Source organism: Pleurodeles waltl, chromosome 7, assembly GCF_031143425.1.
Source record: "Pleurodeles waltl isolate 20211129_DDA chromosome 7, aPleWal1.hap1.20221129, whole genome shotgun sequence".
Lineage (NCBI taxonomy): Eukaryota > Metazoa > Chordata > Amphibia > Caudata > Salamandridae > Pleurodeles > Pleurodeles waltl.
In genome coordinates, this window is record NC_090446.1 from 133664522 (window position 1) to 133689435 (window position 24914).

Consider the following 24914-nt stretch of genomic DNA (forward strand, 5'->3'; position numbering starts at 1 on the left):
GTCTCTGGAGGCCAGAGGGTCCAAAACAAGCATTTCTTAGGGGCTCAGTATGACAGATAAGCTAAGGTAAGAGACTATATAGCAGCTTTCACTCAGTGCTTACAACGAAAAAACAAGCATTGTCAAAGCCCATAGGTCTGGCTTTACTGGGCCAGCGCATGCAAACATGGTTACTCCAAAATGCTATTTACATGTGTTGCATGCACAAATGCTGTTTAGCACATTAAGCCTGCCTTATTGGTTTTGCCACTGGTGGGAAAAAGTAGCAAAAAAGAAGTATGTATATTATGGATATAAGAGATAAAAAATTGAACGTGACAGCGTCATGATAGAGTATACTTTTCAGATGCACAATAGTTCTTCGAGCATTCCTAAGAAAGCCCTTCCTGGAGTAGAATGATACACCAAATAGCCAGCAGCGTGAAGGGAGGGGAATAATACTCTCCTCAGTGGAGCCAAAGCGACTTTATGTGTATTTTAAAGACTTGGCAACAATACACCTTAGAAGCAGCTGTAGTGTCAAGCAAGGCCTAATAAGAGTGACCAAGTGATACCAAGTATTTTAATAAGACTGAGAAGAGTGGTTATGGTTAGTGGTTGACATAGCATCATTTCAGCACAACTTTTATAGCCCCGTGCTTCCCTTTAAAAAGCCATTAATTTCAATTGGTTCACTTCCAGTTCACTAAGACTTCAACACCCAGAGTGCAATGTTTTAAATTGAGTGCTCGCGACTGGGAACAATCTGTTTCAGTGGTACCGAATCTTCTGCTAACCTTACGCATAAGTAAAATGCTAACATTGAACGAGAAATGTAAGACGCAGCTGGGCGAAAAAAGCAAACTGATGTAGCTGGCAAGTGGTTCCATGTCATGTATGAACCCTCAGCCAGTCCTGGCTTTATAGCCAACATTTCGTTGCGTTCTTAGACTTGTAGACTAGTTTTAGATAACAGACCAAACGGTAGTGTACTGCAAAATAACTCCACCCCGTGGAGAATGTGAATAGGGGCCCCTGAGCCAAAAGAGCCTCACTGATGATCATTGGCGGTTGACTTGTTGGGGGCCCTGAAAGGTTGGAGGGATCCCTGTATGGATGCCCACCCTCCGACACTGCACGGGCCTGCATTATACTCCCCTGGACGCCAAAATATTTCATGCTGCACACCTGGGTCACATGCCTGTCGTGTGGTACAGGCTGTGCGCAGTTTAGGGTTGTAGCAGCTTTGAGAAGCAGTGTTCATACCCAACACATGGTGGCGCCAGTGCCACTGACTGCGAATAGTCGAGAGCGAAAAAAAGGGGGGTGCTGCTAGTGAAAGGTGGGGTTTGGAGGCCCCATCAGGTTGGTAGTTGCCTGTGAAACGAGCACACTGGGTGAACTTAGTCGTCTCTCTCTCCCTGCGACCCCTCATCTATGCATGTGGCAAGTGCCAGTACCCACCCTTTAGAAGATGCTGCCCCTTGTCTTCTACAACCCTGCTTCGACCCAGCCACTCCTCGCAGTTGCCACCTGCTCCAGCTTGTCATGGTTGCACCACCCGGGGTCCCCCGGCTGGCACCGGCCTGTTCTGACGCAATGCCCGGATGGATGGATGGCCTGGAAGCGGCTACGGCAAATTCCAAGGCGCCCACCCTGGAGGACGGAAATAACCCGGGCTCAGGACTCCCTGTCCCGGGAAGCTTTCTTGGCACCACTGGGCAAAAGCGTTGTTCCTGGGGTGGGGGGGGTGTGGGGGGGCATGGCGTGCCGCCATGAACAGAGGAGCCATGGAAGGCCACCGGCCCTGAGGGTCAGGGGAAGGAATGGGCAAGTTGAAGGACAGAGTTGCAATCCAGCTCCCCTCCCTCCCAGGAGAGGAGAGGCGGCGAGAGGGGAGGGCTCGGTGCCCTCATGTTTTTACCCTGATAAATTGACATCTTAAAGAGCGCAAGAAGAATGGAGTGGGCTGGTAACTGAATCCAGCAATGACAGGTGCTCCGGGAGGCAAAACAAACTGCAGGCCCTGTGTGTACGCAACCCGTGCCCCCTCCCCGCCGCAGAAGTACACACCAGCAGGGCTCAGTTACCACCAGAGCGGGGCACTGGCACCTACCCTGCCCGTCAGTACCGACCCACGGCAGAGCCGGAGGTGGCACGGCGAGCGAGCAACCGCGGATAACAGGTAACATGCGGCCCATGTGCTTCTACCCGTGTGCACGAGGAATGCTAGGAAGCATTCTGTCCGTGCATGGGGCATAACTCATGTGTGAGTAAATGTGACTTTCTTTTTAGCACAACGATAGTTTGGGCACCAATGGGCTCTTGTACGCAGCAAAGATTGGACCTCAAACCTACGTCATGCAGGAGTGTGGCTATCAATCGTGCAGCAGGTGCAGTGACAGCGGAGCCCACGGGTCTGATGGGATCACTGCATCCTAGTCATAGTTGTTTTTTGCTACCAACCCGCGGGGTGGGGCATTGTGTGATAAGAATTTTAGGGCACTGGGCAAGAAATATTTTGGTGGGGGTGTGCTTGTTTGAAATAACTTTGAATCTTTTGGCGCCCAGTTTTTGCTCATTTAAGCTCTACGTTGCCTAACAATATTGAATTGTGTGTTAAAGGCTGAGTTATACAAATACACAGAAGTGAGCTAGAGGGACAATTCACTTTCACAGGGGGGATTTGGAAGGTGGGGCCTGGAGCAATTACCCTGTTTCCTTAAAACACCGCTGGGCGAGGGACAGTTGACTGTGTTGCTTTGTGTCCCATGGCACTATTGCTGCACAACTTCAGTCATTTTGGATTATACTATAGGAGGAGGGTAGGGACGAGATGCGATCGCCCTGGTGGAGCTGCAGGGGTTCTCGTCAGTGGGATCTCCTTGGAAAGATGGGCCTCCAGCTCCTTTCTGAGCGGCTAGGATGGTGGTCTGAACTCGGGATGCACACGGATGCAGTCCTTTCCTACTCTGTTCGTTCTTGCATTACTTCGATTCGAAGTCTCGCTATGTTGAGACTCACTGTGTTTCCCCTTGAGGTGGCAAGTGCTCAGCAAAGTATGCTGGGTGCTGGTTGTTGCCACTTTGTAGGTGATGCAGCAAGTCTTTGTTTGATGGTGACTTGAAAGGGCAGCGAGTGCTGGTCGGTCCATGTGAGAAAAAAAGTAGTTCTGTTTCTTCAGCCAAGCAGTGGATCAAGGATGCTCTTCAACGGGGCCAGGGTGGAGCCAGGGATGCCGGTGAGTACCACGTTGAAGCATTGCCATGGGAACCGTCCTGAGCCTGAGTGGTTACTCTGAAATCTGATTCAGGGAGGTAGGGTTTGATTACCAGCTGTCTCAATTTTTTTTGCTGTCTCTTTGGATAAACATAGTGCTTAATTTGTAAAATAGATAAGTGCACGAGCCAAAAACAGACACTGCCTGGTGCGAGGCTGCCAAATACCAAGGGTCATGACTCTATGATTCCACCTCATCCCTCATTCTTCCACCATCCTATACTTCCTGTCTTTTTATGTTACCTTGCAGGTTCTTTTTATTCTAGCCCCCCAAAATTTGGGGTGTGACTAGGATTGCTACATTCCACAAAGAAAAACACAGGCTATTTGTTTATGTTTTGATACTCTGCCAGGAGCAATTATTTGAATTGTATTCCGTGTAAAATCCCTTTGGTTCTTTTTTTTTTTAACATGGTAATTCGACATTTTGGTTTCAATACCAGTTTAGAAACAGATCAGACAGCTGTAAAATACCACAGATTACATTTTTAGCTGTTTTAAATCTACCTTGGAAACAGTTAAAAATACTGGCTTCTGCTGATTTTCACAATATTTTTTTTCTCAAAGTTCTTTTTATTCTTTTCCATATAAACCATTAACACAAAAAACAATGGAGTGTGTACCGATCTGATCTGTTCAAGAACTTGGTCTCTCCATTCAGACAAGATGATAAACAACCACATAATACAGTGCTCTTTCCTTAGCTAATGCACAGTAGTACAGGCCCCAAAGTCGGTGGTGGGGGGGGGGGATGGGGGGCACAGCTGCATGCCAGCCTGGCAACGTCTCTTTTGGCCACCAAGTATCCAGTGTGGTAAAATAATTTGACGAATAGGGTCCCAACTCAACCTTGATGGATACCCAGTAAATCTCTGCGGAAGTCAGGTTCTATCAGAAGGCCTCGTCCATTACGAGGACACTCCCAGGGTATGTGCAACAAGGTTCCCTTTTCCAACTTCCAGCCAGTACAGATGTCTGTCGGAGTTTTGTTAATTTTGTATAATTTTTCGGGAGTTTAATAGACACAGTTTTCACAACATTATTACTGGCCTTGACTTGAAAATACTAGTCATGACAGTGAAATACCGACCAGGTGACAAACTTACCTGAAATCCGCCACCTGCAAACACCAGCACAAACTAAGCACCGGTGAGGTCACTTTCGATGAGGAATCAGTCATCTGTGTAGAGCAAAGGTGTGAATATCCCCAGGATCATGCTTTGGAGCCCTTCCGAGGTCTCGGCTTGTCTTGTAGTTTTGTCATTGAGTATGAATTCAGCCTGATGGGAGTGCTTGGCATCGGGGTAGGTACTGCATGAGTTGGCGGATGTTGGCAGCTGAAGCTTTCAGACAGGTTTGGGGATTGTCATCGTTTTGGTGGATCTTGATGATGTGGTTGGTGAAAAGACCCGGAGAGGCTCCGTGTTGATGTCGAAGATGACAAGGGGATAGGATGGACTTCTGAGGTCCTTCACAGGCAACTGGTAGATGCTAAGATCTGGAGGTGAGCATCGAACTAGCTAGCCTTCAAATATAGAGGTACTAAATCAAAGGAATATGGGATTCATAAATTCCATTTGTGTTGTCAGGATATTGAATGTGTGTTCCCAAGGAGCATGCTGTCCACGTACCCATGGGTTCCAAGTAACATGCTTTATATTGGGGTATTTTAGAAAGTACTGTTTGCACGCTAATGCCACAGTATCCTTCATGTACCATAAAAGGTGTGATAACTTACCTTTTCACAGTTTTCATCCTTTCTCATTCTCCCTATCCCTTCCCTCTCTCTCTCTCTCTGTTTGTCACACAAACATATATTCTTTCTGCTTCTCATTCACTCCTGCCTCTCTCCCTTATTCCCCTTATCTCATTGTTGCCAAATCAGAATATACTCAAGTTTTAAAAATGTAAGTTTAAAGGAACATGTTTCTAGATGGGAAGGTGATGCTCATTCTAACTAGGGTAGGGTAGACCGATAAAGTGTTTTTTAATCCCCACATCCAAGTCTTTTATCTTCTGGACTAGAGCCTACTTACCATGGGTAGCAAGTCCTCTTGATTTCTGGAAGAAGTGCTAATTCATTCATTGCCAGATTTTGCCAGTAGAATTTCCTCTGCTATTAAGTTAGTAGCGGCAAATCTGTTGGCAGATTCTCCACCATGAAGAGGGGACAGTTTCAATGGTACAGTCGTACCTCATGCTATTTCTCCTTGCTGACCTGCCAGGCCGCTTGGGGATGTAAATTAGTTCTTGCTGTGGGCCATCAGCAGGCAGACCCCTGGCATACCTGAGGCATGCAGGGCACGGTCTGCAAAGGAGACCAAGCCATGCTCCATGTCAATCCATTTTAATGGCAGTCAATCAGATCTGCCACCACTCCCATGCTGTAACCCAGAAGTGTTACATACTGCCCAAATTCTGTGTAACTTCAGACTTCTAACCTCTGAATCTGACGTGCTTGCTCATTTGTTGTAATGTTCTTCGGATTTGCATTTGTGATACATTCCTACCTTTGCAGAGCAAATCTCTGAAGATGTGTGCACCTATGTGTATTGTAATGTAAATTACAATGCTAATCTATATTTTGTACAGCGATCTGAGACTCACTTGGCTTAAGTCTAAACTATACACAATACATCTAAATTAATAAATGAATAACATGATGTTGCAGGATGTAGTTATCTGCAACAATACTCTCGAAGTGTACACTGGACCCACTACCTGTAAATTGCCCCCTTTCATTCTAAATTCCATAAAATAATGCTTTACGGTGGAACCTGAAGGTTTACATGTTTTTACAAAGCTTTATTGATTCCAAAATATTATTAACAGTTTAACACACATCTTTATGTCACTGATAGTCGGCGTACACCACATTCTGCACCACCCCAGCACCAGGATGTACTCTGGACTTACCAGGTTCAAATCGTCTCTGTACTTACGCTGGCTTCTCCTTCCCGATGAACCATTCACAACTCCAACATCAATTTATGTACCACAAATGGCACTTCACTCTAATCCCACTTAAAACACCCACAAACTTTACCCTCAGGACTGTGGAGTATCATGGTACAACTCCAATGACTGCGTCTACCAGGCCTTCCATTGTCATAGCCTTGGCTATGGATGTTTCTCCATTATTTAATTTGTGTTTCTTCTCAGTCAAAGCACAATTTCGTCCTCCTTGATTTATAGAATTATATTGTAGGATGTGCCTCAGACATAGCTGGTCCTTTTAGATTTATCTATAGCTTTTGATACTCGAGGTTAACAAGTCCGATTGTACTACTGAATAGTGACTCCAGAATATCATGGTGCAAGAATATGTAAGACCGAATATCGAAGGACAGAATATCGAAAGGTAAATGCACATACGGAAGTAGAAATGTACTATTCCTAACTCCACATCTATGTACCTTGAAGATAAATATACCACATAGGTACATAAATGTGCAGTTAGGTATAGAAAAACTAGTCTTACTTACCTGTCAATTTGTTTTTCTATATTTTGTCCTCAATATTGTGTCCTTTTGACATTCAGGGGTCAATATTCATGGTGCACCCAACAGATCATTTTATACAGGGTAGCCTAAAGTGTTCCATTCCTCTGCCTTGTCGATGGCCTGTTTCAGGTCATTCTTGTTAAATCAGCCTAAGGGAGTGCAACTTGGACCATTCATATTGGAAAGCTCCACCCTCAATTGTGGGATTCCTCTAGGTGCCACATTTCCCTTGTATTTTATACTAGGGCGTAATTCAGGCCCCTGAAGGTCCTGCAGCGAAGGTGCCTCACCATTCAGAGGCTCCTCATGCCACCCAGAGCTTGTATCCGAGGGCACCGAAGTTCCAGACCAGTTCTTCATGGAAAACGAGTTCTTTATTATAAGCTTGTGATGCCAACAATTTACTCATGTGAAACAGTCTTTTGTTGACAATTTGCTCATTGGCAGCCGAAACAGTCCTTTGTTAACAATTTGCTCATTAACACCCACTGTTTTACATGAGTAAATTGTTAGCATCATAAGCTTATAATAAAGAAGAACTCGTTTTCCATGAAGGACTGGTCTGGAACTTCAGTGCCCTCGAATACATATAAATAATACTTGTTGGGATTGAGTTTGGGTGCTGTGACTAGACTTTGGTACTTGTATGCCATGTATGCTGTTGAATACATCTGTTTGATTTGAGAGTCCGTGTGTCGCCTCTCAACATTCTGATGCAGGCCCCATCATTGTGTTTTACGCCACTGACTTTATGCCATGTACGTACTTGACACACAAATTTAGAACGAAATCGGGGACAGAAAAAGGACCCCTGAAGAGCTCCAAAGGTATGTGGCGCTGTCTGTGAATGATGAACTCCAAAGACTAGGACAGGATTTTTTTTTGGGGGGGAGGGCTGAGGAGAAAGCAGCTTTCAAAGGTTCTTCTTTTCACCACAATTCAGGGGAAGTACTTCACCCTTCCAGGCCATCAGCATTAAAAAATATATGAAATGCTATTAGCTCAGGAAATGGCTCTTGCCCCATAACTTATGTTACAAAAACATGTTTGCATCAGCTTAAAAAACTTTGTTCTGTCGACCTCAATATATTAACATTGTGTGGTCTAAGCAGCCATCACTTCAATGTATGGCTATTACATGCTCTGGATGGCAGGCTCTCTCTAATCTCTTATGTAGATTGTGGTTTGTACAGAAAGCTGCAGAAAGAATTAACTTTAAGAAAGCACACATATGGTGCAGTGGTCAGATTGGTCCTACATTTACCAGCATAACCGTTCACCTTAGAGTGTGCAAACAAGAAACTGTGGGCTTTTCTCTAGTAGACCTAGCGACACGAAGCAGGGTCATGTCACCTGTAATGGCCTACGAAGGATCGAAAGCCATTCAAAACAAGTACGAAAAGGCTTGCAGCACGGTTGTCCACATACCTGGTCATGCATGGAGCTCCACATTCCTCAAAAGCAGCCTCTTCCTTCGGAGAAAGGCCAGGATCCTGTAAAGTGGGCCCTTGATGTGTGACTTGTATCCCACCCTCGTCGACATTATGAAGTGAAGGTTGCACAGCCTGAAGAAAAGTAAGTAGTTTCATTCAAAGGTACAGAAAGTGGCGCTTTCTGCTTCCCCCTTCTCCCAACCAGAACTCCACACACAACCCTGAAGACACTTCTTGCAGTATAATCACCTTGAGACAAGTAACATCCTCTAGAAATAGGTTGTGGAACACAAGGTCTCAGAATAATGAAGAGTACAGATAAATAATCTGGATATTCACTTTGCAGCTTCCACACTATATCAAGATACAACCACCTGATTCTCTTCATTTTTCATCTTTTGTCTATTTCCCTGCTTCTCTCATTTCGCATTTTTCCTTCTTTTCTTTAGTCCTGCATGCTTTCTTTGTTGGTCTATATCAGTGGTTCCCAACCTGTGGTCCAGGGACCCCTGGGGGTCCGCAAATCCTCCTCAGGGGGTCCGTGACTGCTTAGAAAATTTTATAATATTAACGGCTTAGGTCCCCAGCTTACAGTAATGACTCATTGGGGGTGGGGGTGGCTGGATTCCAATAATACATCTGTGGGGGTCTCCGGGTTCCAGTACTGATAAAGTGGGGGTCCACAGTAGTTAAAAGGTTAGGAACCACTGGTCTATATAGCATTTTGGCCTTCAAAAATTATCTCTTTGTTTCCTAGTTATGTTTTTCTTTCTTTCCCTCTCGCCCCTCTTTTCTGTTTCCCCTCCTCGTTCCTCTGCTTTCTAGTCTTACGTTTCGTCTCTTTCTTGTCCCGCTCCAATCCTAAATGCCTCCCTCCCACTCTATCTGCTTCTTACACCTTTTCAGCCTCATCAATCCCTGCCGTAGGACCCTCTGTTTCCTCTATTACCCCCTCCCTCCCCCGCTCCAAACGACTCCTCTTTCTAAATGCCTCAGTCTGCCCCATCTTATCTACTCAGGCGATCCCCATCACTCTTTGTCTCCTGAGCAGCTGCTGCCCCGGGTCAGCCATGACCTGTTATTCCAGGCATATGTATGTGTTTCCTTGGGACAGCTGGCCTGGCCCGGTTCGGACAGATTGTTGTCGCCCACTTAAGACTGTGGCTTTGTGTCTCCCCTCAGAGAATGTCAGAAGACGGCCGAGGGGCAGGAGCGGAGAGGCCCAGGGTGGAAGCGCATGAAGGGACACCAGGTAAGTGAGCAGACAGTCACGGCGTTCTATGCGTCCAGCACTGCGCGTACAGCGTGGGGTCAGAGGTTAACGGCTGCGTGCAGTATAGGGCGCGCAGGTGCGTTCCACAGGCAGGATGGGCAACACGTACCTAGGCTGAGCATGTAAAGCAGGAACGAGAGGCAGGCAGGGAGAGCAGGCACAGTGCGCAAAATAAGTGAGCAGAGGTACTACACAGCAGCCTCGAAGTGAGGGGCTGTACCCTGAGCAAGTCCCGTACCTTTTTGTAGGGGCAACATGGAGCTCTGTTTATACAGCATATAGCAATCTGGTGACGCTGCTCAGTTAGAAAATGAACTACCCAGGACAGCCCTGAAGCACGGAGCAGTGGTTACCTCTCGGGCCGAATGCACGTGGGCCGGTAATCTGGCCCAAATTCTGCTCCAGTATCGATGCAATTGATAATTCTAAAATGGAGGAGTTACACCCAGTTAGGAGGTACGATATGGGATAAAACACACCCGAACATTGCAAGGATATTGCAAATCATTCAGGCCCTATGCAAACTTTATTTATAATGTCAAGTAACTCTGAGGTGACTTACAATATCTTTTCACTTGAAGCGTGCGGGTATTTCAGTCTTCATAATACATAGACATACCATCACCTTTCCCATAAAACCCTTCAGTCCATTGTGCCCTGCTGTTTTACGTTCATTTCAACCAACAATAAAAGCAGAAACTGTTCTGAAAAATTAAACACACCAAAAAAGCAATTAGTAATTTTTGTCAAAATATATTAGAAACAGTTTATTGTAATTTAGGTTAAAAGGTGCTATGCTTCAGATTGTGTGGAAACATGCAGAGATTTTATCTTTGCTTCAGTGACCTATAGTTTGGAGAAAAATAAACTTGTTTCCATAAATATGTACTTTCTGCTGATCTCTTTTTTTCTTTTTAGAGAATTATATCATAAGAAGGAAAAAGCAGTTCAAATTTTCCTTTTTTAAACTGTGGCTGTCATATTACTCCATGACTTGCCTTTCACTCTGGCTTTGCCAGTAAGTGAAGTGATGTCAGAACTCAACTGCAATTACTTATTGCAGATGAGCAGTTCGGTAATTTCCTTATTACAGGAATTCTTCACGTTTGCCTGTAATAAGGAAATATGAAACAGGTTTTTATACGTGGATGCAGGCTCCCATGTATTACAATGGGGAATAATGTGCAGATACCATTGTTATATACAATTTATAAACCTGTTAAAAAACAAGTTATAAAACAGTTATAAACCAGTGTTTTATACAATTTCTATGCAAGTTTTAATCTGAACCTTTCTGGTACGTGGATCTGGTGCGATGTCTAGGTCAGTGGTTCCCAACCTTTTGACTTCTATGGACCCCCACTTTATCATTACTGCAACCTGGGAACCCCCACTGAATCATTAGTGGAGTCCGGGGACCCCCCCGTCCAGTCGATATTGAAAGCTAGGGACCTAATCTATTAATATTATTTAATTTTCTAAGCTGTTGTGAAACCCCTGAGGAGGCTTCGTGGACCCCAGGGGTTCCCTGACCACAGGTTGGGAACCACTGGTCTAGGTGAAAAGCTCATTACTTCTGTGAAGGAGCAGAAAATATTGGCATCTTCTTGCAAGCTCATGAAGCCAAACAAGGATTGGTGGTCCTGTTGCTCAGAACTGCCATGCTTGCAATTAACTGCATAACTATAGTGACTTGTCTCAGTAAGGAGACACTTCAATGAGGTTGCAGTTATACAAGCCTGATGAGGACTCCTCGGCTGAGGAGCAGATGGGGCAAAGGAGCCTGTAGTCCTGATAGGGAGGGCCTAGGCATTGCCCAGTGCTTTAAATTTAATTTGAAAAGGAGAGTACCTGCATTTCTCAGCATTCCTGCAATGCATTTAATTGGATGGTATCAAGACTTCTCAGGAGCAAACATACTCTAAGTAGTCAGTACATGCACTTATATATTTCCATTTAAAGCACTACCCACCAGCAGCCAGTTATATCAAGCCCTGCTTGTTCTAATCATAGCAGCTGGTTGTGAAGTCTGGAGTCCAGGAGTGAGAAGGCCCAGGAGATGCGTGTGCCAGTGAGTTGAGAGTAGCAAAGAGGTGGGAAGTTTGCTGATCTGGGCCTTCGGAATGAAGGTGTGGTGGCACTGCGGACATGCTCAGTGCAGAAGGCCCTCTGCTCGACATGCACTCACAGCCGGAACCCTTTGCCATTTTCCCTTTGATTCTCCACACTGGTTCCTCTGCATCTCCCCGGGGGCTAAGCTTCTGCAGGAACGCATTGATGTTGCTTCGGAGGGGAGGGGGTTTGGGGTGGTGCATTTGGGGTTTTAACCCCCCCCCCCCATAAGTGTATTTTCTGATAAATAGTTGGGTACAGGTGCTTTCAGTCGGGTGAGATGGCTGTCGGATTTCACCGGGAATCTTTACATACACACATAGAGAAATACGCATGCACTCTCTCTCCCTCTCTGTTTTGAAAGTCCTAAAAAAATATTGATTATTTTACAAAATATTGTGTTTTCTCTCTTAGTACTCCTACCATTCCGCATTCCTCTTCCCTTTTCTCTCACTGCCCCTTAAGCCCCCTTCATGCATACCGCTTGTCGTATATTGTATTTTAATATGATATGCCATCCTGAATGTTGGAAAATCTGAAGGTCAGACCCCTGCGTGCCCCCCCCCCAATCTTAATGACCACGCTACGCCCCTGCTGGGATGGAATTTAATGAGTTTGACAGCTGATCCTCTCATTTGGGTATCAGGAGAGAGTAACCTAAAATGACACACACAGAGGAAGGGAAACAGAGAGGAACAAGACCAGGCACGTATTTGAACAGGGCAGGGGAGGCTAGTTACCACTCCAAAAGTGTGAAACTGATACCTGTTGTAGAACCATGGGTCAGAAGACGACGGCAATACCCATCTAACACTCGCCTGAACGTTTCTGTTGTGGGTTTGTTAAATGTTCTTTTTTCTTTGTATAAGCACTAACTTAGCCTGAATGTGTAACACCACCACATACCAGCTGTCTATATATCCTAGTAATTGCAATCTGCAGGGTCTTTACACATATTGTTATAATGTATGTGCTGTACTGAATTGTTTTTTTTATGGTTGAAGTGGTCAGTAAACAGAATGGGAAAAAAGTGTGAAACCTGAGGTAATTAGCCAGTGTATTTATTTATTTATTAAGCGGTTTCGTAAGGTGCTCCATTCAGAGTTCCCACACTTTAGTGAGGCCTCTATATATCTTTAAATCGACTAGCCTAAATGAAATGTACCTAAATATGCTGGGTGATCCCATAATTGTGCGATAGTCCTTTGAGATTAGGCTCTCCGAGATGTAGAATAACCTCTTCAGGATGGAGTTTAACAATCTGAACTTGGATTTATGTGTGGTGGGATGGCATTTAAACACTCTGATATGGGTTACACTTTCATAAATGTGGGGAGTTTTGCCCTCTGGGTGTCTAAACACTGAACGATAGCGTTTAAGCCTCCCTGATGTATATACTGTGGGAGTGAACCCGAAAATAGTCCCCAACACCAAAATACACGTGGCTTCCTTAAGTGAATTAGGAAGCTGAAAAAGTCGCCCATGTTTTCAAATTGGGGCAGTTTGGTACTAGTAAAGACATGCTGTAAAAGTAGTGTTTTGTAAGGTATGGAAGTCTGTGGATTAGAACCTGCTTCAGGCAATGTTTGTTTTAGTATCAGGGAAATCTTCAGTAAAACCCTCCCAGCAGATCATAAACTGGCCCACAAACATCCAAAACCGGGCCACACACTGACCTGTCAGACCAGCCCATCGGGCACTGCATGATTGCCCTGTAGGCCAGTCCGACCCTGGAGATGTTGTATACATTCTCTTTGATTAGAGAATGGTTACTCTTGGTGCATTTTAAGCACACTGTGAAGAATTTATTTTCTATCTAATACCATTTAAAATGCAATGTAAACATGGTGCAGCCCTCTGGAATGGGATGAATGCAATGCATTAAGCTAAATGCAATAAAGTCACAACGCATGGCATAGTGTTTAATCATCCTGAGATGTGCTCTAAGCACTCTGGGATGCAGGTTAAGAACTCTGGGATGAGTTTACATACCCTGAGATGTGGTTCAGGCTATCTTCACTGCGGATCTATTGACTCTGAGATGGGGTTTATGTGCCTCGAGATAACATTTTTACAACATAGGATACAGTTTCAGCCCTCTTTGATTGGTGTTTAAGCATTTTCGATGGATTTACGTTCTCTAAAAAGTTATTTAAGTACCATGTTATGGGGTAAGTACTCTGGGATATAGTTGGTTCACAATGCTATGCATTTACTTGTGTAAACTCTCTCTGATGAGTGCGTAGGATATCTGCGTTGTGATAGGGTTAGAGTTATGATAGTTACCTGCAACATACACTACAAACTCAATACTTGCCAGGCTCGACTCACTGTTGGATTGTTTTGAGTTAAAACCAAACTCATGTGGTAACAGCGAGAAAGAGACCAGGGCGGGCCGGGAGAATCAGGGGAAGCGGGGAATGGCAGAGAGATACCTGAAAGCTGTGGTAGTGTATTGCCCTTTCCTCTTAATCACCCCACCGCATTCTGCAGACAGAGTCATCCTGTCCAACCTCTCGCCTTCTGAGGTAATCCATTTTTGTGCAAAGCATGGGTTGATGGGGGCACGGGGTATCCACTAGTGCCCCTATCCACCCCCGTACACATGCAGTGCTGCCAGATGACCTGTATTGAGCTGGGTAGGTCACTACTCTATCAGCCTGGCTAGTAAAGATATATAATGAAAACAGTAGTTGTGATGTATTTACTCAGTTGCTCTGGCTTTTCCAGTGCAGGCAGTGGGGGAACTGCTGTGTAAGGAGAGGCAGCACAGTCTGCATAGATGGGGGTGGTGTGGGGAAAAATACAGCAGGAGTCGTGAGGTGATGGTGAAACACAAATGGCGATCAGATGGGCACTCAGCTGCTCAGAGGGGCTTTGTGCTGTCTTTCCTCCTTAAGATGGATTGGAGCAGGGGAGGAATGGGGTTGCAGAGTGTTGGGCTGTCTGTCCACGCTTGAGTGTAAACCACACATGGAGCCTTGAGGCATGGGGTTTGGTTTGTCTGCAGCAGTTTACTTCTGGCCAGCAGGACCTGTCAAGAACTAGTAGCATTTAACAGTGATGTTGAGAAGGATTGCCCTATTAAACGTTAACGAGGATTTCTCCTTAATGATTAAGTGTCTCTACAGATATGAGTGAAACTCTCACTGCTTTCTTTCGCTTTTAAGATACTATTTTGGAGGTGAGCTGTAAGGATGGCTAGTCCTCAACATACAGTGCTATTTTTGTCTGGATTTTGTTGAACTTAAACGAAAATAAGGTTGATAATTACACATATATATATATTATATATATTAATATATATTATATATATGTATAATAATGGATATATGTGTGTGTATGTATATATATATATATATATATATATATAGAGAGAGAGAGAGAGAACATAGGTATATTAAATAGAGCCGGGGGTTCTTGATCCTTGTTCTTAGGTCCCTTGGGTGTCTATGTAGCCTACTCGGAGGTCCGCAACTGCTTACAAAATTAAATATTATTAAGTGAAAGAAGCAACATGTAAAGATGAAGGTTGTTGAAATTGGAGGCTAAAACTATGTGCCTGATTTAGAGTTTGGCGCAGTGGAATACTCCAACACTAATGTGACGGATAGCCCGTCTACCTTATTACTATCCTACTATATCCCCTGGAGATTGTAATAAGGCAGGCGGGATATCCGTCATGTTTGTGACAGAGTATTCCATGTGCCAAGGTCTAAATCAGGCCCTATGTTAGTAACCACAGGCAGATCAGGCAGATTTGTGGGAGCAGTGTAAGTTTATGGAACAGATATAAAAGTATGGGCAATGAGTGGCCAACATTAAATGTGGAAAAGATTCAGTCTTTCAATTGTTATTACAATTTAGTTTTTTATTTTGCTGTTGAATTAAATTGACGTTTCATCATTTGTGTTTTGTTTGATCAATGCTTGTTTCAGTAGTTTTGTGTATTGTTTTGTGGTTCAAATCATCGAAAATGCTTAGAATGGGGTCCCCCTAAGTAGTAACTCAGTGTGGGTCCCCAGATCTCAATAATAATTCAGTGGTGGTCCCCGGGTTCCAGTAAACATTAAATAGAGCTCTGCAGAGGTCAAATGGTTAGCAAATACTGAAATAGAGCATTCCGTAGTTTTCAGCTAACAGAGGGTAGGACCTGCCTCTAGAAAGAATATAGATGGGAGGAGATGCATAAACAACAGACGAGATGACCATCCAAGAGCCCATGTAGGTTCATTCTTTGAGATTAGCACAGAACCACAGGGTGGTGCAAGGAAATGAAATACTTTACAAGCAATGCTCAATAAAGTAAATTGAAACAGATGGGAAAAGGAGCTATTTTTACTGTGCAAGGTAAGGAGAGACATGGGAGAACCGGAGACTTTGAAGAACGGAGAATGGGGTATCAATTGAAGTGGATGAAGATTATAAAGTACGAGTCTTACCCAATCTTTGGTGGGCCACGTCAACCTAACTGGTCACACTTTGGCTAATATTTCCTAAATTATCTCCTAGATTAGTAACAGCCTCCTCCTTTAATCCCTGTGAATTTGCTGACACTGACACATTGCTACCAGAGTCACGGATCTAGTGCATACTGAAATCTTACACCATAAGATTGACATGGGCAGCAAATGAGCTAGCCCCCTTCAGGGAAATTATATTATTCAGTGGCAGGAGGCCACCCCAGACAAGGGCCGCTCAAGGCTTGCTTGAAATAGAGAAACAGGTGAGAACTGTAGAGCACCCTTGGCGTAATTTCACTGACAAGGAACAGTTGAGGGAAGTATGGTGACCTGTAAAAGCCAATCCTGTGACCAGATGATTTTTGGTTAAGAATTAAGGGAATTTTATGAATGTAACACACCAATAGACACCCGGCCCTATGACCCATGGGATTTGTTATGAGGATTAATAGTGATTGATACATTTCAGCTGCCTTTATAGAAGTTCAGATAGATTTTGAATGACGTTAAAGCAACTGGTTCTAATGTCTCCCTTCCCTAAGATACTCCTGATAAATAGTGATACTTCACGATGGGATATTTAATGGTTGTGGAAATACTACTTATGCATAGTTTCTTGGTATAAATGAGGCATTACATCAGAAATCTGTATTTACCAAATGAAATTCTGAATGGTTCATCTTTTCAGCAGGCATTTTCTACCAATAAATTTAGGGAGGGTTTACCTGGTGAAATCTGTCAGGTGAAACATCAGGGATTAATCATTATTAGATCACTCATAATTCTGATCCTTATACAAACTTGAGTTCGAACAGTGATCAGAATTTAACCTCTTAGTGTCTGATTATGAGTAGCCTGCAAACTTTCACAAAAACCTATTTGCGCAGGGAGCGTAGTTATAAGTGGTGGGAACTTTATTGCACCTTGTAATTAGCATTGTGATAAAGTCTGCACCCCTCGTTACATTTTAGAAGGTGAAAGATAATGGCTTTTAATGAGGGGAATAAGGGAGGATTTTTTCAAAAACATACTGATTTTGATACAGTAAGCACCATAATCCACATAGTGAAACTGTAAGCACCAAAACTCTTATATTGTGCCACATTTTCATCGCATATATCAGGATAAGTGATAATTATCACATCTGATAAATTCAATACACTTTGTATCAGATGCATTATTAATAGACGATCTTCAAGGTAGGTTGTGGCCCACCATAGTAACAGAATCTATTCTAGTATTCCTTCTTCATGATCTGGGAGTCTTACACATAAGGGAGACCCCAAGGTGTTGGCTTTTCCTTGCACCACCAATCATTTTATGCTCTTTGCCTCAAGCAGGGATCAGAGGCTAAGCCAGAGCAGAGACCTAAGTCGATAGTGTGATCTCAAATGCCTGACATGTAGGGCACAACAGGACTAGTCCCTGCAGCCCGCCCCCCATCATGATTTACCTGCCTTAAGTCACTGGGTGATCTCTTTGGAAAATATGGGTTCAGATTCTGACCACGTACAACTTCCCTCATTTGTTTAGAGCTGGGAACTCCAACCTTTCCCGTACCAAGAGCTACTTATGTTCAATGAAAATTATCCAGAGCTACTAATATTCTTAGTCTTGCAATAGTGTCCGCATCAGACCAGATTAAATTAGTGGTGACACTGCAAGAGTACCAGCAGTGATCACCTCGGTACATCAGGCAGGGTTGCCAGCACTTAACTTAAAAAACTTTGTTAATTTGGAATCCCTTTACATATATAATGCATAACAACTGCTCTTGGCAGCAAGGTATTAATATTAGTTATACGTTTTTCCAGCACCACGTGAGTTATCATTTGGATTTAAAAGTATTATGAAAATTCAACCATTTTTATCCAAACTTCATCTTATGAGTTCTGAAAATACACACATTTTAGTCTCAGTAAAAACTTTTCAGTTCCGGTATGAGCCAAGCAAAAGCTTTTAATTTAATAGGCAGGGCTGCATACTGGAGAGCTACTCAAAGGTAGCTGGAAATCTACCAGTGGCTCACAAGCTACTAGTTGGAGAAGTTTGGTTTAGAGACCGGGACCGAATGGCCGACCTCTTTAACAAGGGCCCGATGGGTCATTTATTCCATTACTGATAAGGCATTTCCCTTGGTAAGGAAAGGTAATGAGCCATTAAAAGTCACCTTTTTAAAGGTCCAAGGGCGCTGCTTCTGTCTGAAGCTCCCTGGGGTTTCTGGCAGTAGGCACTGGAAGCAAAAAGAGAGAGCAAGCCAAATAGAAAATAAAGAGAGGGGAAGGGAGCTGGGGCTGGTTTGAACATCTTTGTCAGGATGGCTTTTGGTTTCCTTCCAGCCATTGCTTTAACCGCTACATGGCAGCAGTAGCTGTTTTGATAAGGTATTGAAGTTCTGGCTTTCCCTCACTAATTTACGTTTGTGATCAGGTTTGTGCCATTTTATACAGACTACGAGTGTTGTTTTAATAGCCCCCAAACGAATAAAAAAATTACAGATGCTTTAACATGCAGGCGCACGAACACTCATCTCTCTGCCCATACCTTCATTCCGCTTGATGCCCTTATAAATATTCAGTGGTAAAGACAGTATATTTGGGTTTAATGGACCAACCCAGGCAAAGTTAGCACATTAAAGTGAGATACAGAGGAGGAAGCCAGTAGGAGCAGACTGAGATGGCTCTTTTTGTAAAATAGTCCCTATACAGGCCGAGGTACACACACGGGTAGGAATGGAAGGATACTCCCAGATATGAGTGGTGGATACTCGAGTGGGTCGAACCAAGACGTGATTAACAAAGTCTCAAGACGATGACTACCAGAAGCTGGTCGAAGAAAGCCAACAGTTCAAATGGGCGAACACAAAGTCCACGCTATGTACATTATAAGCAGCAGACATATGTGGTGTCAAATCCCTCACTTAAAAATAATGAAACGCAGTCCCAAACTTTTAAAACCCCTGACTTAAAAATAATGACATGCAGTCCCAAACTTTAAAAGTCAGAAACAAAGGAACCCAAAGCCTACCATCAATAAATCTGAGGTCTTCCTCAAAATATCACATGGAGCATCTTGTATCTAGATTGTTCAGCAGGAACAGCCTTCATGCACCATGCTGCACATATATGGAACCTCCCTCCACTTCAGATGTTTAAGGTGAAAGCCCTTTTACAATTCAGGCTGATTGTTTTAAGCTGGCTTCCTTGGACCAATATGCAACTAGGGGAATTACCACTTTATGTAAATACAGAAAATGATCATAATTGCACTGGTGTATTACTGGAAACTCAGTGTCAGCTCACAATACAAAAAAGTGGTATAAAATTTTGACAGGAGGACTAATGTTTTAGTAGGGTTACCTTGGTAAAGTAGGCTGCCATCCAAACCTCGAATACACTTAGGTAGGCAGACACTTGTGTATGTACATCAGTAGTAAAGAAGTCATCCCCTGTACCACTGTACAATAGATATGCATGTTGCATAAGTGCACTATGTTTTCCCCTCTAATAGGGCATACACTGGAAGGTAACAAGCCAGCTTTACGTACACTTCTGTCTTGTTAATATAAGGGCCCATAAAATGGGACTAAGACTGTGTGGCCAGACCTAACATTTCCTAGACAATGAATTCACATCCTGTAACTTTCCAATTTCATCGTGTCAATCAGTGTATCCAGTGCAAAATACTTAGCACGACTTACATAGTATTAGAGATGGCCTCTTTTGCATTGTTCCCCTAATATGTTGGCGGCCCATCGCCTGCTCAGACTCCAAATGCCTACAGGTGCCCACGCATAGTCCTAGAGGCCTAGCCAGGTTCTTGAACCCAACCCCTCTGCCCACTTTTCTCTAAAACTTCAAGAAGAGCTCAGAACATTATTTTTTTTCTCCTTAGCATACCCCTAAACTTCCATCATGCTTCTTCAGGGCGATGTTCGGCTTTCATGTTTAGGTGTGTATTACTTCAAGCCTGTAGTAACATACCAGATTATACACAAAATATTTGTATTAGCAAAGATTAACAGATGTTGTCATTTTATTTCTTACTTGGTGTGGCTGACACCACCATCCCCTGCAAATGACTAAAAATATGATTAAAAATACATATATTTTAATGGGGTTGATAACAGCTACAAAACATGAAGCATCGATACGTCAAACCCATTTCGCTGCAAAACTGGTGCTTCATAGTTCATGTGTATTTTGTGATGGGCAGAAAGTGTGGCATTGCAGGGCAGGGGCATCAGAGCACCTTCTGTAGTCAGGACTTGGTTGTGTTAATTTGTGGCAGTGGTAATGTATAGTGCCACATATTTTGCTTCCCTTGCTGCGGCAGCATCTGATGGCCTTGCCCTCTCTTTTGTAGGTGATACGGAAGACAAACAAGGTTTGGATATAGTTGCAGGTGCGAATTGCCTGAGTAGTGAAGTGGTGAAACAGAAGCCTTCCTGTGACCCTGCTGGCAAAGGAGAAGCAGAAAGTGTTACCAGCACCACAGCAAAGGATACAGTTTGTGGAGGCAGTGACATGGCCTCACCTAAGAAGGATGAATTGTTAAAAGCTGGAGCCACAGAGGGCATGCAACAAGACACTCCAGCACCAGAGGAGACAAAAACAAAAAATGGTGGAGATGAGTCAGAGAAAGGAACACACAAAGCCACAAAGGAAGTGGCTGATATTGCAACAGAGACCTCTTCCAAGCTGCTGTCCTCAGAGGCACAACAACCAGATGTAGCCCCCTTGGCAAAAAACGGACAGGAGTGCCACGAGTTGAGTAGAGACGAAAGCAACCTCTGCCCCAATGATAAGGAGCAGTGTGCTGAGAAATCTGAAAGAGCAAATGTAGACGCTCCCGCATCAGGAAGGCCTCCCCTGCCCGAACCTGAAAGTCAAAACAGCTTACAGAGGTAATGGAATGTTCATGATTGCACAGTCTCACCATATTTTGGCTTCTTGACTGCCTGAACTGATATCTTTACACAATGAGAACTCAAGCAGCACTTTCTCGAACACTGTTTAATACTAGATTCAAGTCCTCAATTTAAATTTAGAATCTCTTCCTAAGTGCACGGCTGCATCAGAATTTTTAAGTTTGATAGTGGACTGCAGTTCACAGGGTGACTTTGGATGGAGTTGAGTTTGACAGTGGGGCGTGGTAGTCCTCATGTTTGATAGTCTCAAGTCCTTATTATGAAGGTGAACTGTGGCACTCATGTGTTATTGGATCCATTCCTGAGTGTAAAAGTGATTGTCTGAATTCTTGAGCGTTACAGTGGAATGTGGTGGTAATGGTATGAGTGGATTGAGAACTGAATGTAAGAGTGAAGCGTGGTCCTCAGTGAGTTATTACCTTAAGTCCTGAATGTGAAAGTGGATTGTGGTCCTCAATTTGCGATTGGATCTAGTCCTGAGTGTAAAATTGTTGTGTGGTCCTCAGTGTGTGATTGTCTAAAGTCCTCATTGTGAAAGTGGACTTTCACCCTCACAGTGCGAGTGGAGGGTGTTCCTCACTGTTCGATTAACTTAAGGCCTAAATGTAAAAGTAGACAGTGCTCCTCACTGCTCACTAGCATCCATTCCTGTGTGTAAAAGTGGAGTAAAGTAGTCAGCATATGAGTAGCTCAAGTCTTGAGTTTGAAAGTGGACTGTCCTTCTCCGAATGCGATTGTTTCCGATCCTAAGTGAAAAAGTAAATTGTGGTCCTCAGTGTATGATTTTTTCAAGTCCTCAAGATAACATTGGGCGGTGGCCATCCCGGTGCAATTGGATCCAACCCTGAGTGTGAAAGCGGAGTGTGGTCCTCAGTGTGTGATTGGCTGGAGTCCTGTGTGTGAAAGTAGACTGTTATCCCCACAACGCTGCTATGTACAGTTATGAATGTGAAGGTGGAGTTTGGTCATCACTGTGAGAGTACCTCAGGCCCTGACTGTTAAAGTGGAATGTGGTCCTCACGATGCCACTGGATCCAGTCTTGAGTGGAACAATGGGGTGCGGCCCTCAGTGTGTGATTGGATAACGGAGTGCAGCCATCAGGGTTTGATTGGATAACGCAGTGCAGCCCTCAGGGTTTGATTGACTTAAGGCCTGAGTGTGAAAGTAGTCCTCAAAGTGCGATTGGAAACAGTGCTAAGTTTAAAAGCGGAGTGTGGTCATCAGTGTGAATTTGGATCCAGTCCTAGGTTTAATCCTCAGAATGGGATTGGACCCAGCTCTGAGTGTGGACTTGTACACCCGTGTTCAATATGAATCTGAATTCCGTACCTTGATCACAGTTTGAGTTTCGGGTCTTGTTTTGGGTTTCCAGTTACCATCGTAGCTTTAAAGGAACATTTGAATAAAATGATTAAAATTAGTTTGGAAAACAGGGCATGGATACTAAATCAATTACGTTTTTTCGTATTATTAGTGATTTCTCTTGGCTAAATGGTGAAGCCTGCCTCGTTTCTTTAAGCATTTAACAATGGAGGCAGATGGATTTCCATGTGGGGTGTAAATATCAGCCCTGTATTTTACTATGTAAAATGGTGACCCTTGACCCCTCAAATAGAGTTAGGGTGAGGTTGGTGGGCACTGGGGAAAACGACGCCAAACGATGCAATGTCGAGCTCACATTTCAATATATATTGCACAGAATCATTTCTTTTATTTCTGTTCTGTTCTGAAGGGAAATCACGAAATGTTTAATTATTTACGGTCTGCCTCAGTACACATAACTTTGTTTCTTTGCAGAAGCAGCAGCACACAGTGTAGGCACCCAAAAGAACATTGTGTGCTTAATGAAGCAATAGATGCACACTGGAACTCGGTGTGTGATTATTCACTGAAGTAGTGCTTGATACTGGACTGCCACCACTGCACTGGAAACAAGATGCTGAATAGTATGCCACTAGGAATCACTCTAACTTCAGAATTAATGCGAGGAGATGTAATGCACATCAGTTTACTGTGCCAGTTAGTTAAACTACTGAAAAAAAAACACCACTAGCATTGCTAATATTATAGAATATGTAACCAACTATTGCTAAAATATTCCTGAGTGCTGCTAACAAAATCCATGTTGTTTAAATGCTTTATTCCACTGCTAAATCATATACTGCTGCTGACTATATTAGCTTAGTGCTGTTCAGGTATGCCAGTGCTGTTTAGAGATGCCAGCGTTGTGCTGAATGTGTCAGCCTGTCAGTTTTTAAATTTCCATGGGACCAGCTCCATATTGCACCAAGGAAGCACATTACAATGCCAGTTCTTACACTGCCACCAGTTGTGCCAATTTCCACAGTGCCTGGACAGTTTCACAGTGCTAAACCAGTTATCAAATTGCAATGCACTTTTTCACATTGACCACGCAAAGCGTTCATATCCATGGCAGTTTCTAGCTACTTCCAAGAACATCACATGGCAGTTTTCAATTTACCATAAACGTTTCACAGTGCCTCGAAAACTGCCATAACGCTTTTCACGCTGCCAGGCTAGTTTTACATTGCTTCAGTTAAGAAAACCGTGTCCATTTTTGTGACACCAGAACTAATGTGAAGTTATGTTCTGTTATTTACAGTGCACAGATTTTTCGTAGTGCATCGCCCAATGTTTAAACCTACGCCTTGGAGTTGCTTAGCTTTCGATGGGTACCTGTAGGTAGAGGTACATTTTTTATGAACCCCTATTTCAAGGCACATACATTTGCTCACACCTCCAAGTCCTGAGAGTATTTGCTTCTTTTAATCTAGTGTGCAGTTCTTGCTCTAGTTACAAGTAACATCTGTTATCTGTCAATAGACCCTCATTAGCTCATGTGAGTTGTTATGTTCTGTTATGCTAGGCTATGCTAGGTTATGTTATGTTATGCTAGGCTATGCTCTACTATAGTATGGTATGCTAGGTTATGCTATGCTAGGTTATGTTATGCTAGGCTATAGTGTGGTATGCTAGGTTATGCTATGCTATGTTAGCTTATGCTATAGTATGGCATGCTAGGCTATGCTATAGTATGGTATGCTAGGTTATGTTATGCTATGCTTGGCTATGCTATAGTATGGTATGCTAGGTTATGTTATACTATGCGATGCTAGGCTATTTTATGTTATGCTAGGCTATGCTATAGTATGGTATGCTAGGTTATGTTATGCTATGTTACATTATGTAATGTTATTCGGGGGCGTGGCTAAGATGGCGCCCGCGACGGACACCTAAAACGTGTGCTCCGTCCCGGGCCCAGCAAAATATCCTGATCAGTGCTCCCGGGGAGGCAAAACCAGGCAGCGCTGACCGGCAAAATCCCTCAGGAACCGGCTGACACGCGGGGAGGCGACGCGGAGAGACTGCCGCGTCCCTGCGTATCACCGACGCGGAGGAGGCCTTGCAGGTCATCGGAGCCTGGGGCTCGCGTGCGTGGGAGACGCAGTGGGGCGGAGCCTTGGGGAGTACTGCGATCGAGAGGACCGAAGTCACCAGACGCAGGAAGGTGCGGTGAGTGGTTGGGGGGGTCATCAGCAAGGGGGGCTGTCACCAGCCAGGAGTCCCTCCTTCCCCCTTCCCCCCTCCCCCCGGCCCCCCGCGATGCCGATTTGATGGGAAATGAGGCGCGTGGAAACAAGGCGCTGCTGCAACCAACGGGACAATTCAGAGTAGCGCTACAGAGATTTCCTCCCCACCCCTCCCCCTCGTCGATATTCCGCTGCTACAGGAAGCGCACCTAGGAGACCAAGGGCCTGATAGTGGTGCACCATACCGCCATAGCTAACTGAATGGGGTCCAGACACTAGCCTATAGAAGAAGCGGAGAGGTCCATTTGATTACCTGATATGGGCACTGGAATGTCCCAAATGCTACAAAAACAATAAGAAAGACTAGGCTGCTTTGGCAGTTTTACCAGC

The 24914-nt window shown here is 44.0% G+C and overlaps 1 protein-coding gene across 1 annotated transcript in view; it reads left to right on the top strand.

The window, feature by feature from the left end:
• The first annotated feature begins 1826 nt into the window (after positions 1-1826).
• MYLK2 (myosin light chain kinase 2) overlaps positions 1827-24914 on the top strand; it is a 130876-nt gene continuing 107788 nt past the window's right edge. Inside the window, exons 1-3 of the mRNA XM_069243366.1 lie at positions 1827-2164; positions 9377-9446; positions 20408-20948. Coding sequence (XP_069099467.1) covers positions 9380-9446; positions 20408-20948 — 608 coding nt within the window. The 5' untranslated portion in view covers positions 1827-2164; positions 9377-9379. The remainder of the gene's footprint in view (positions 2165-9376; positions 9447-20407; positions 20949-24914) is intronic.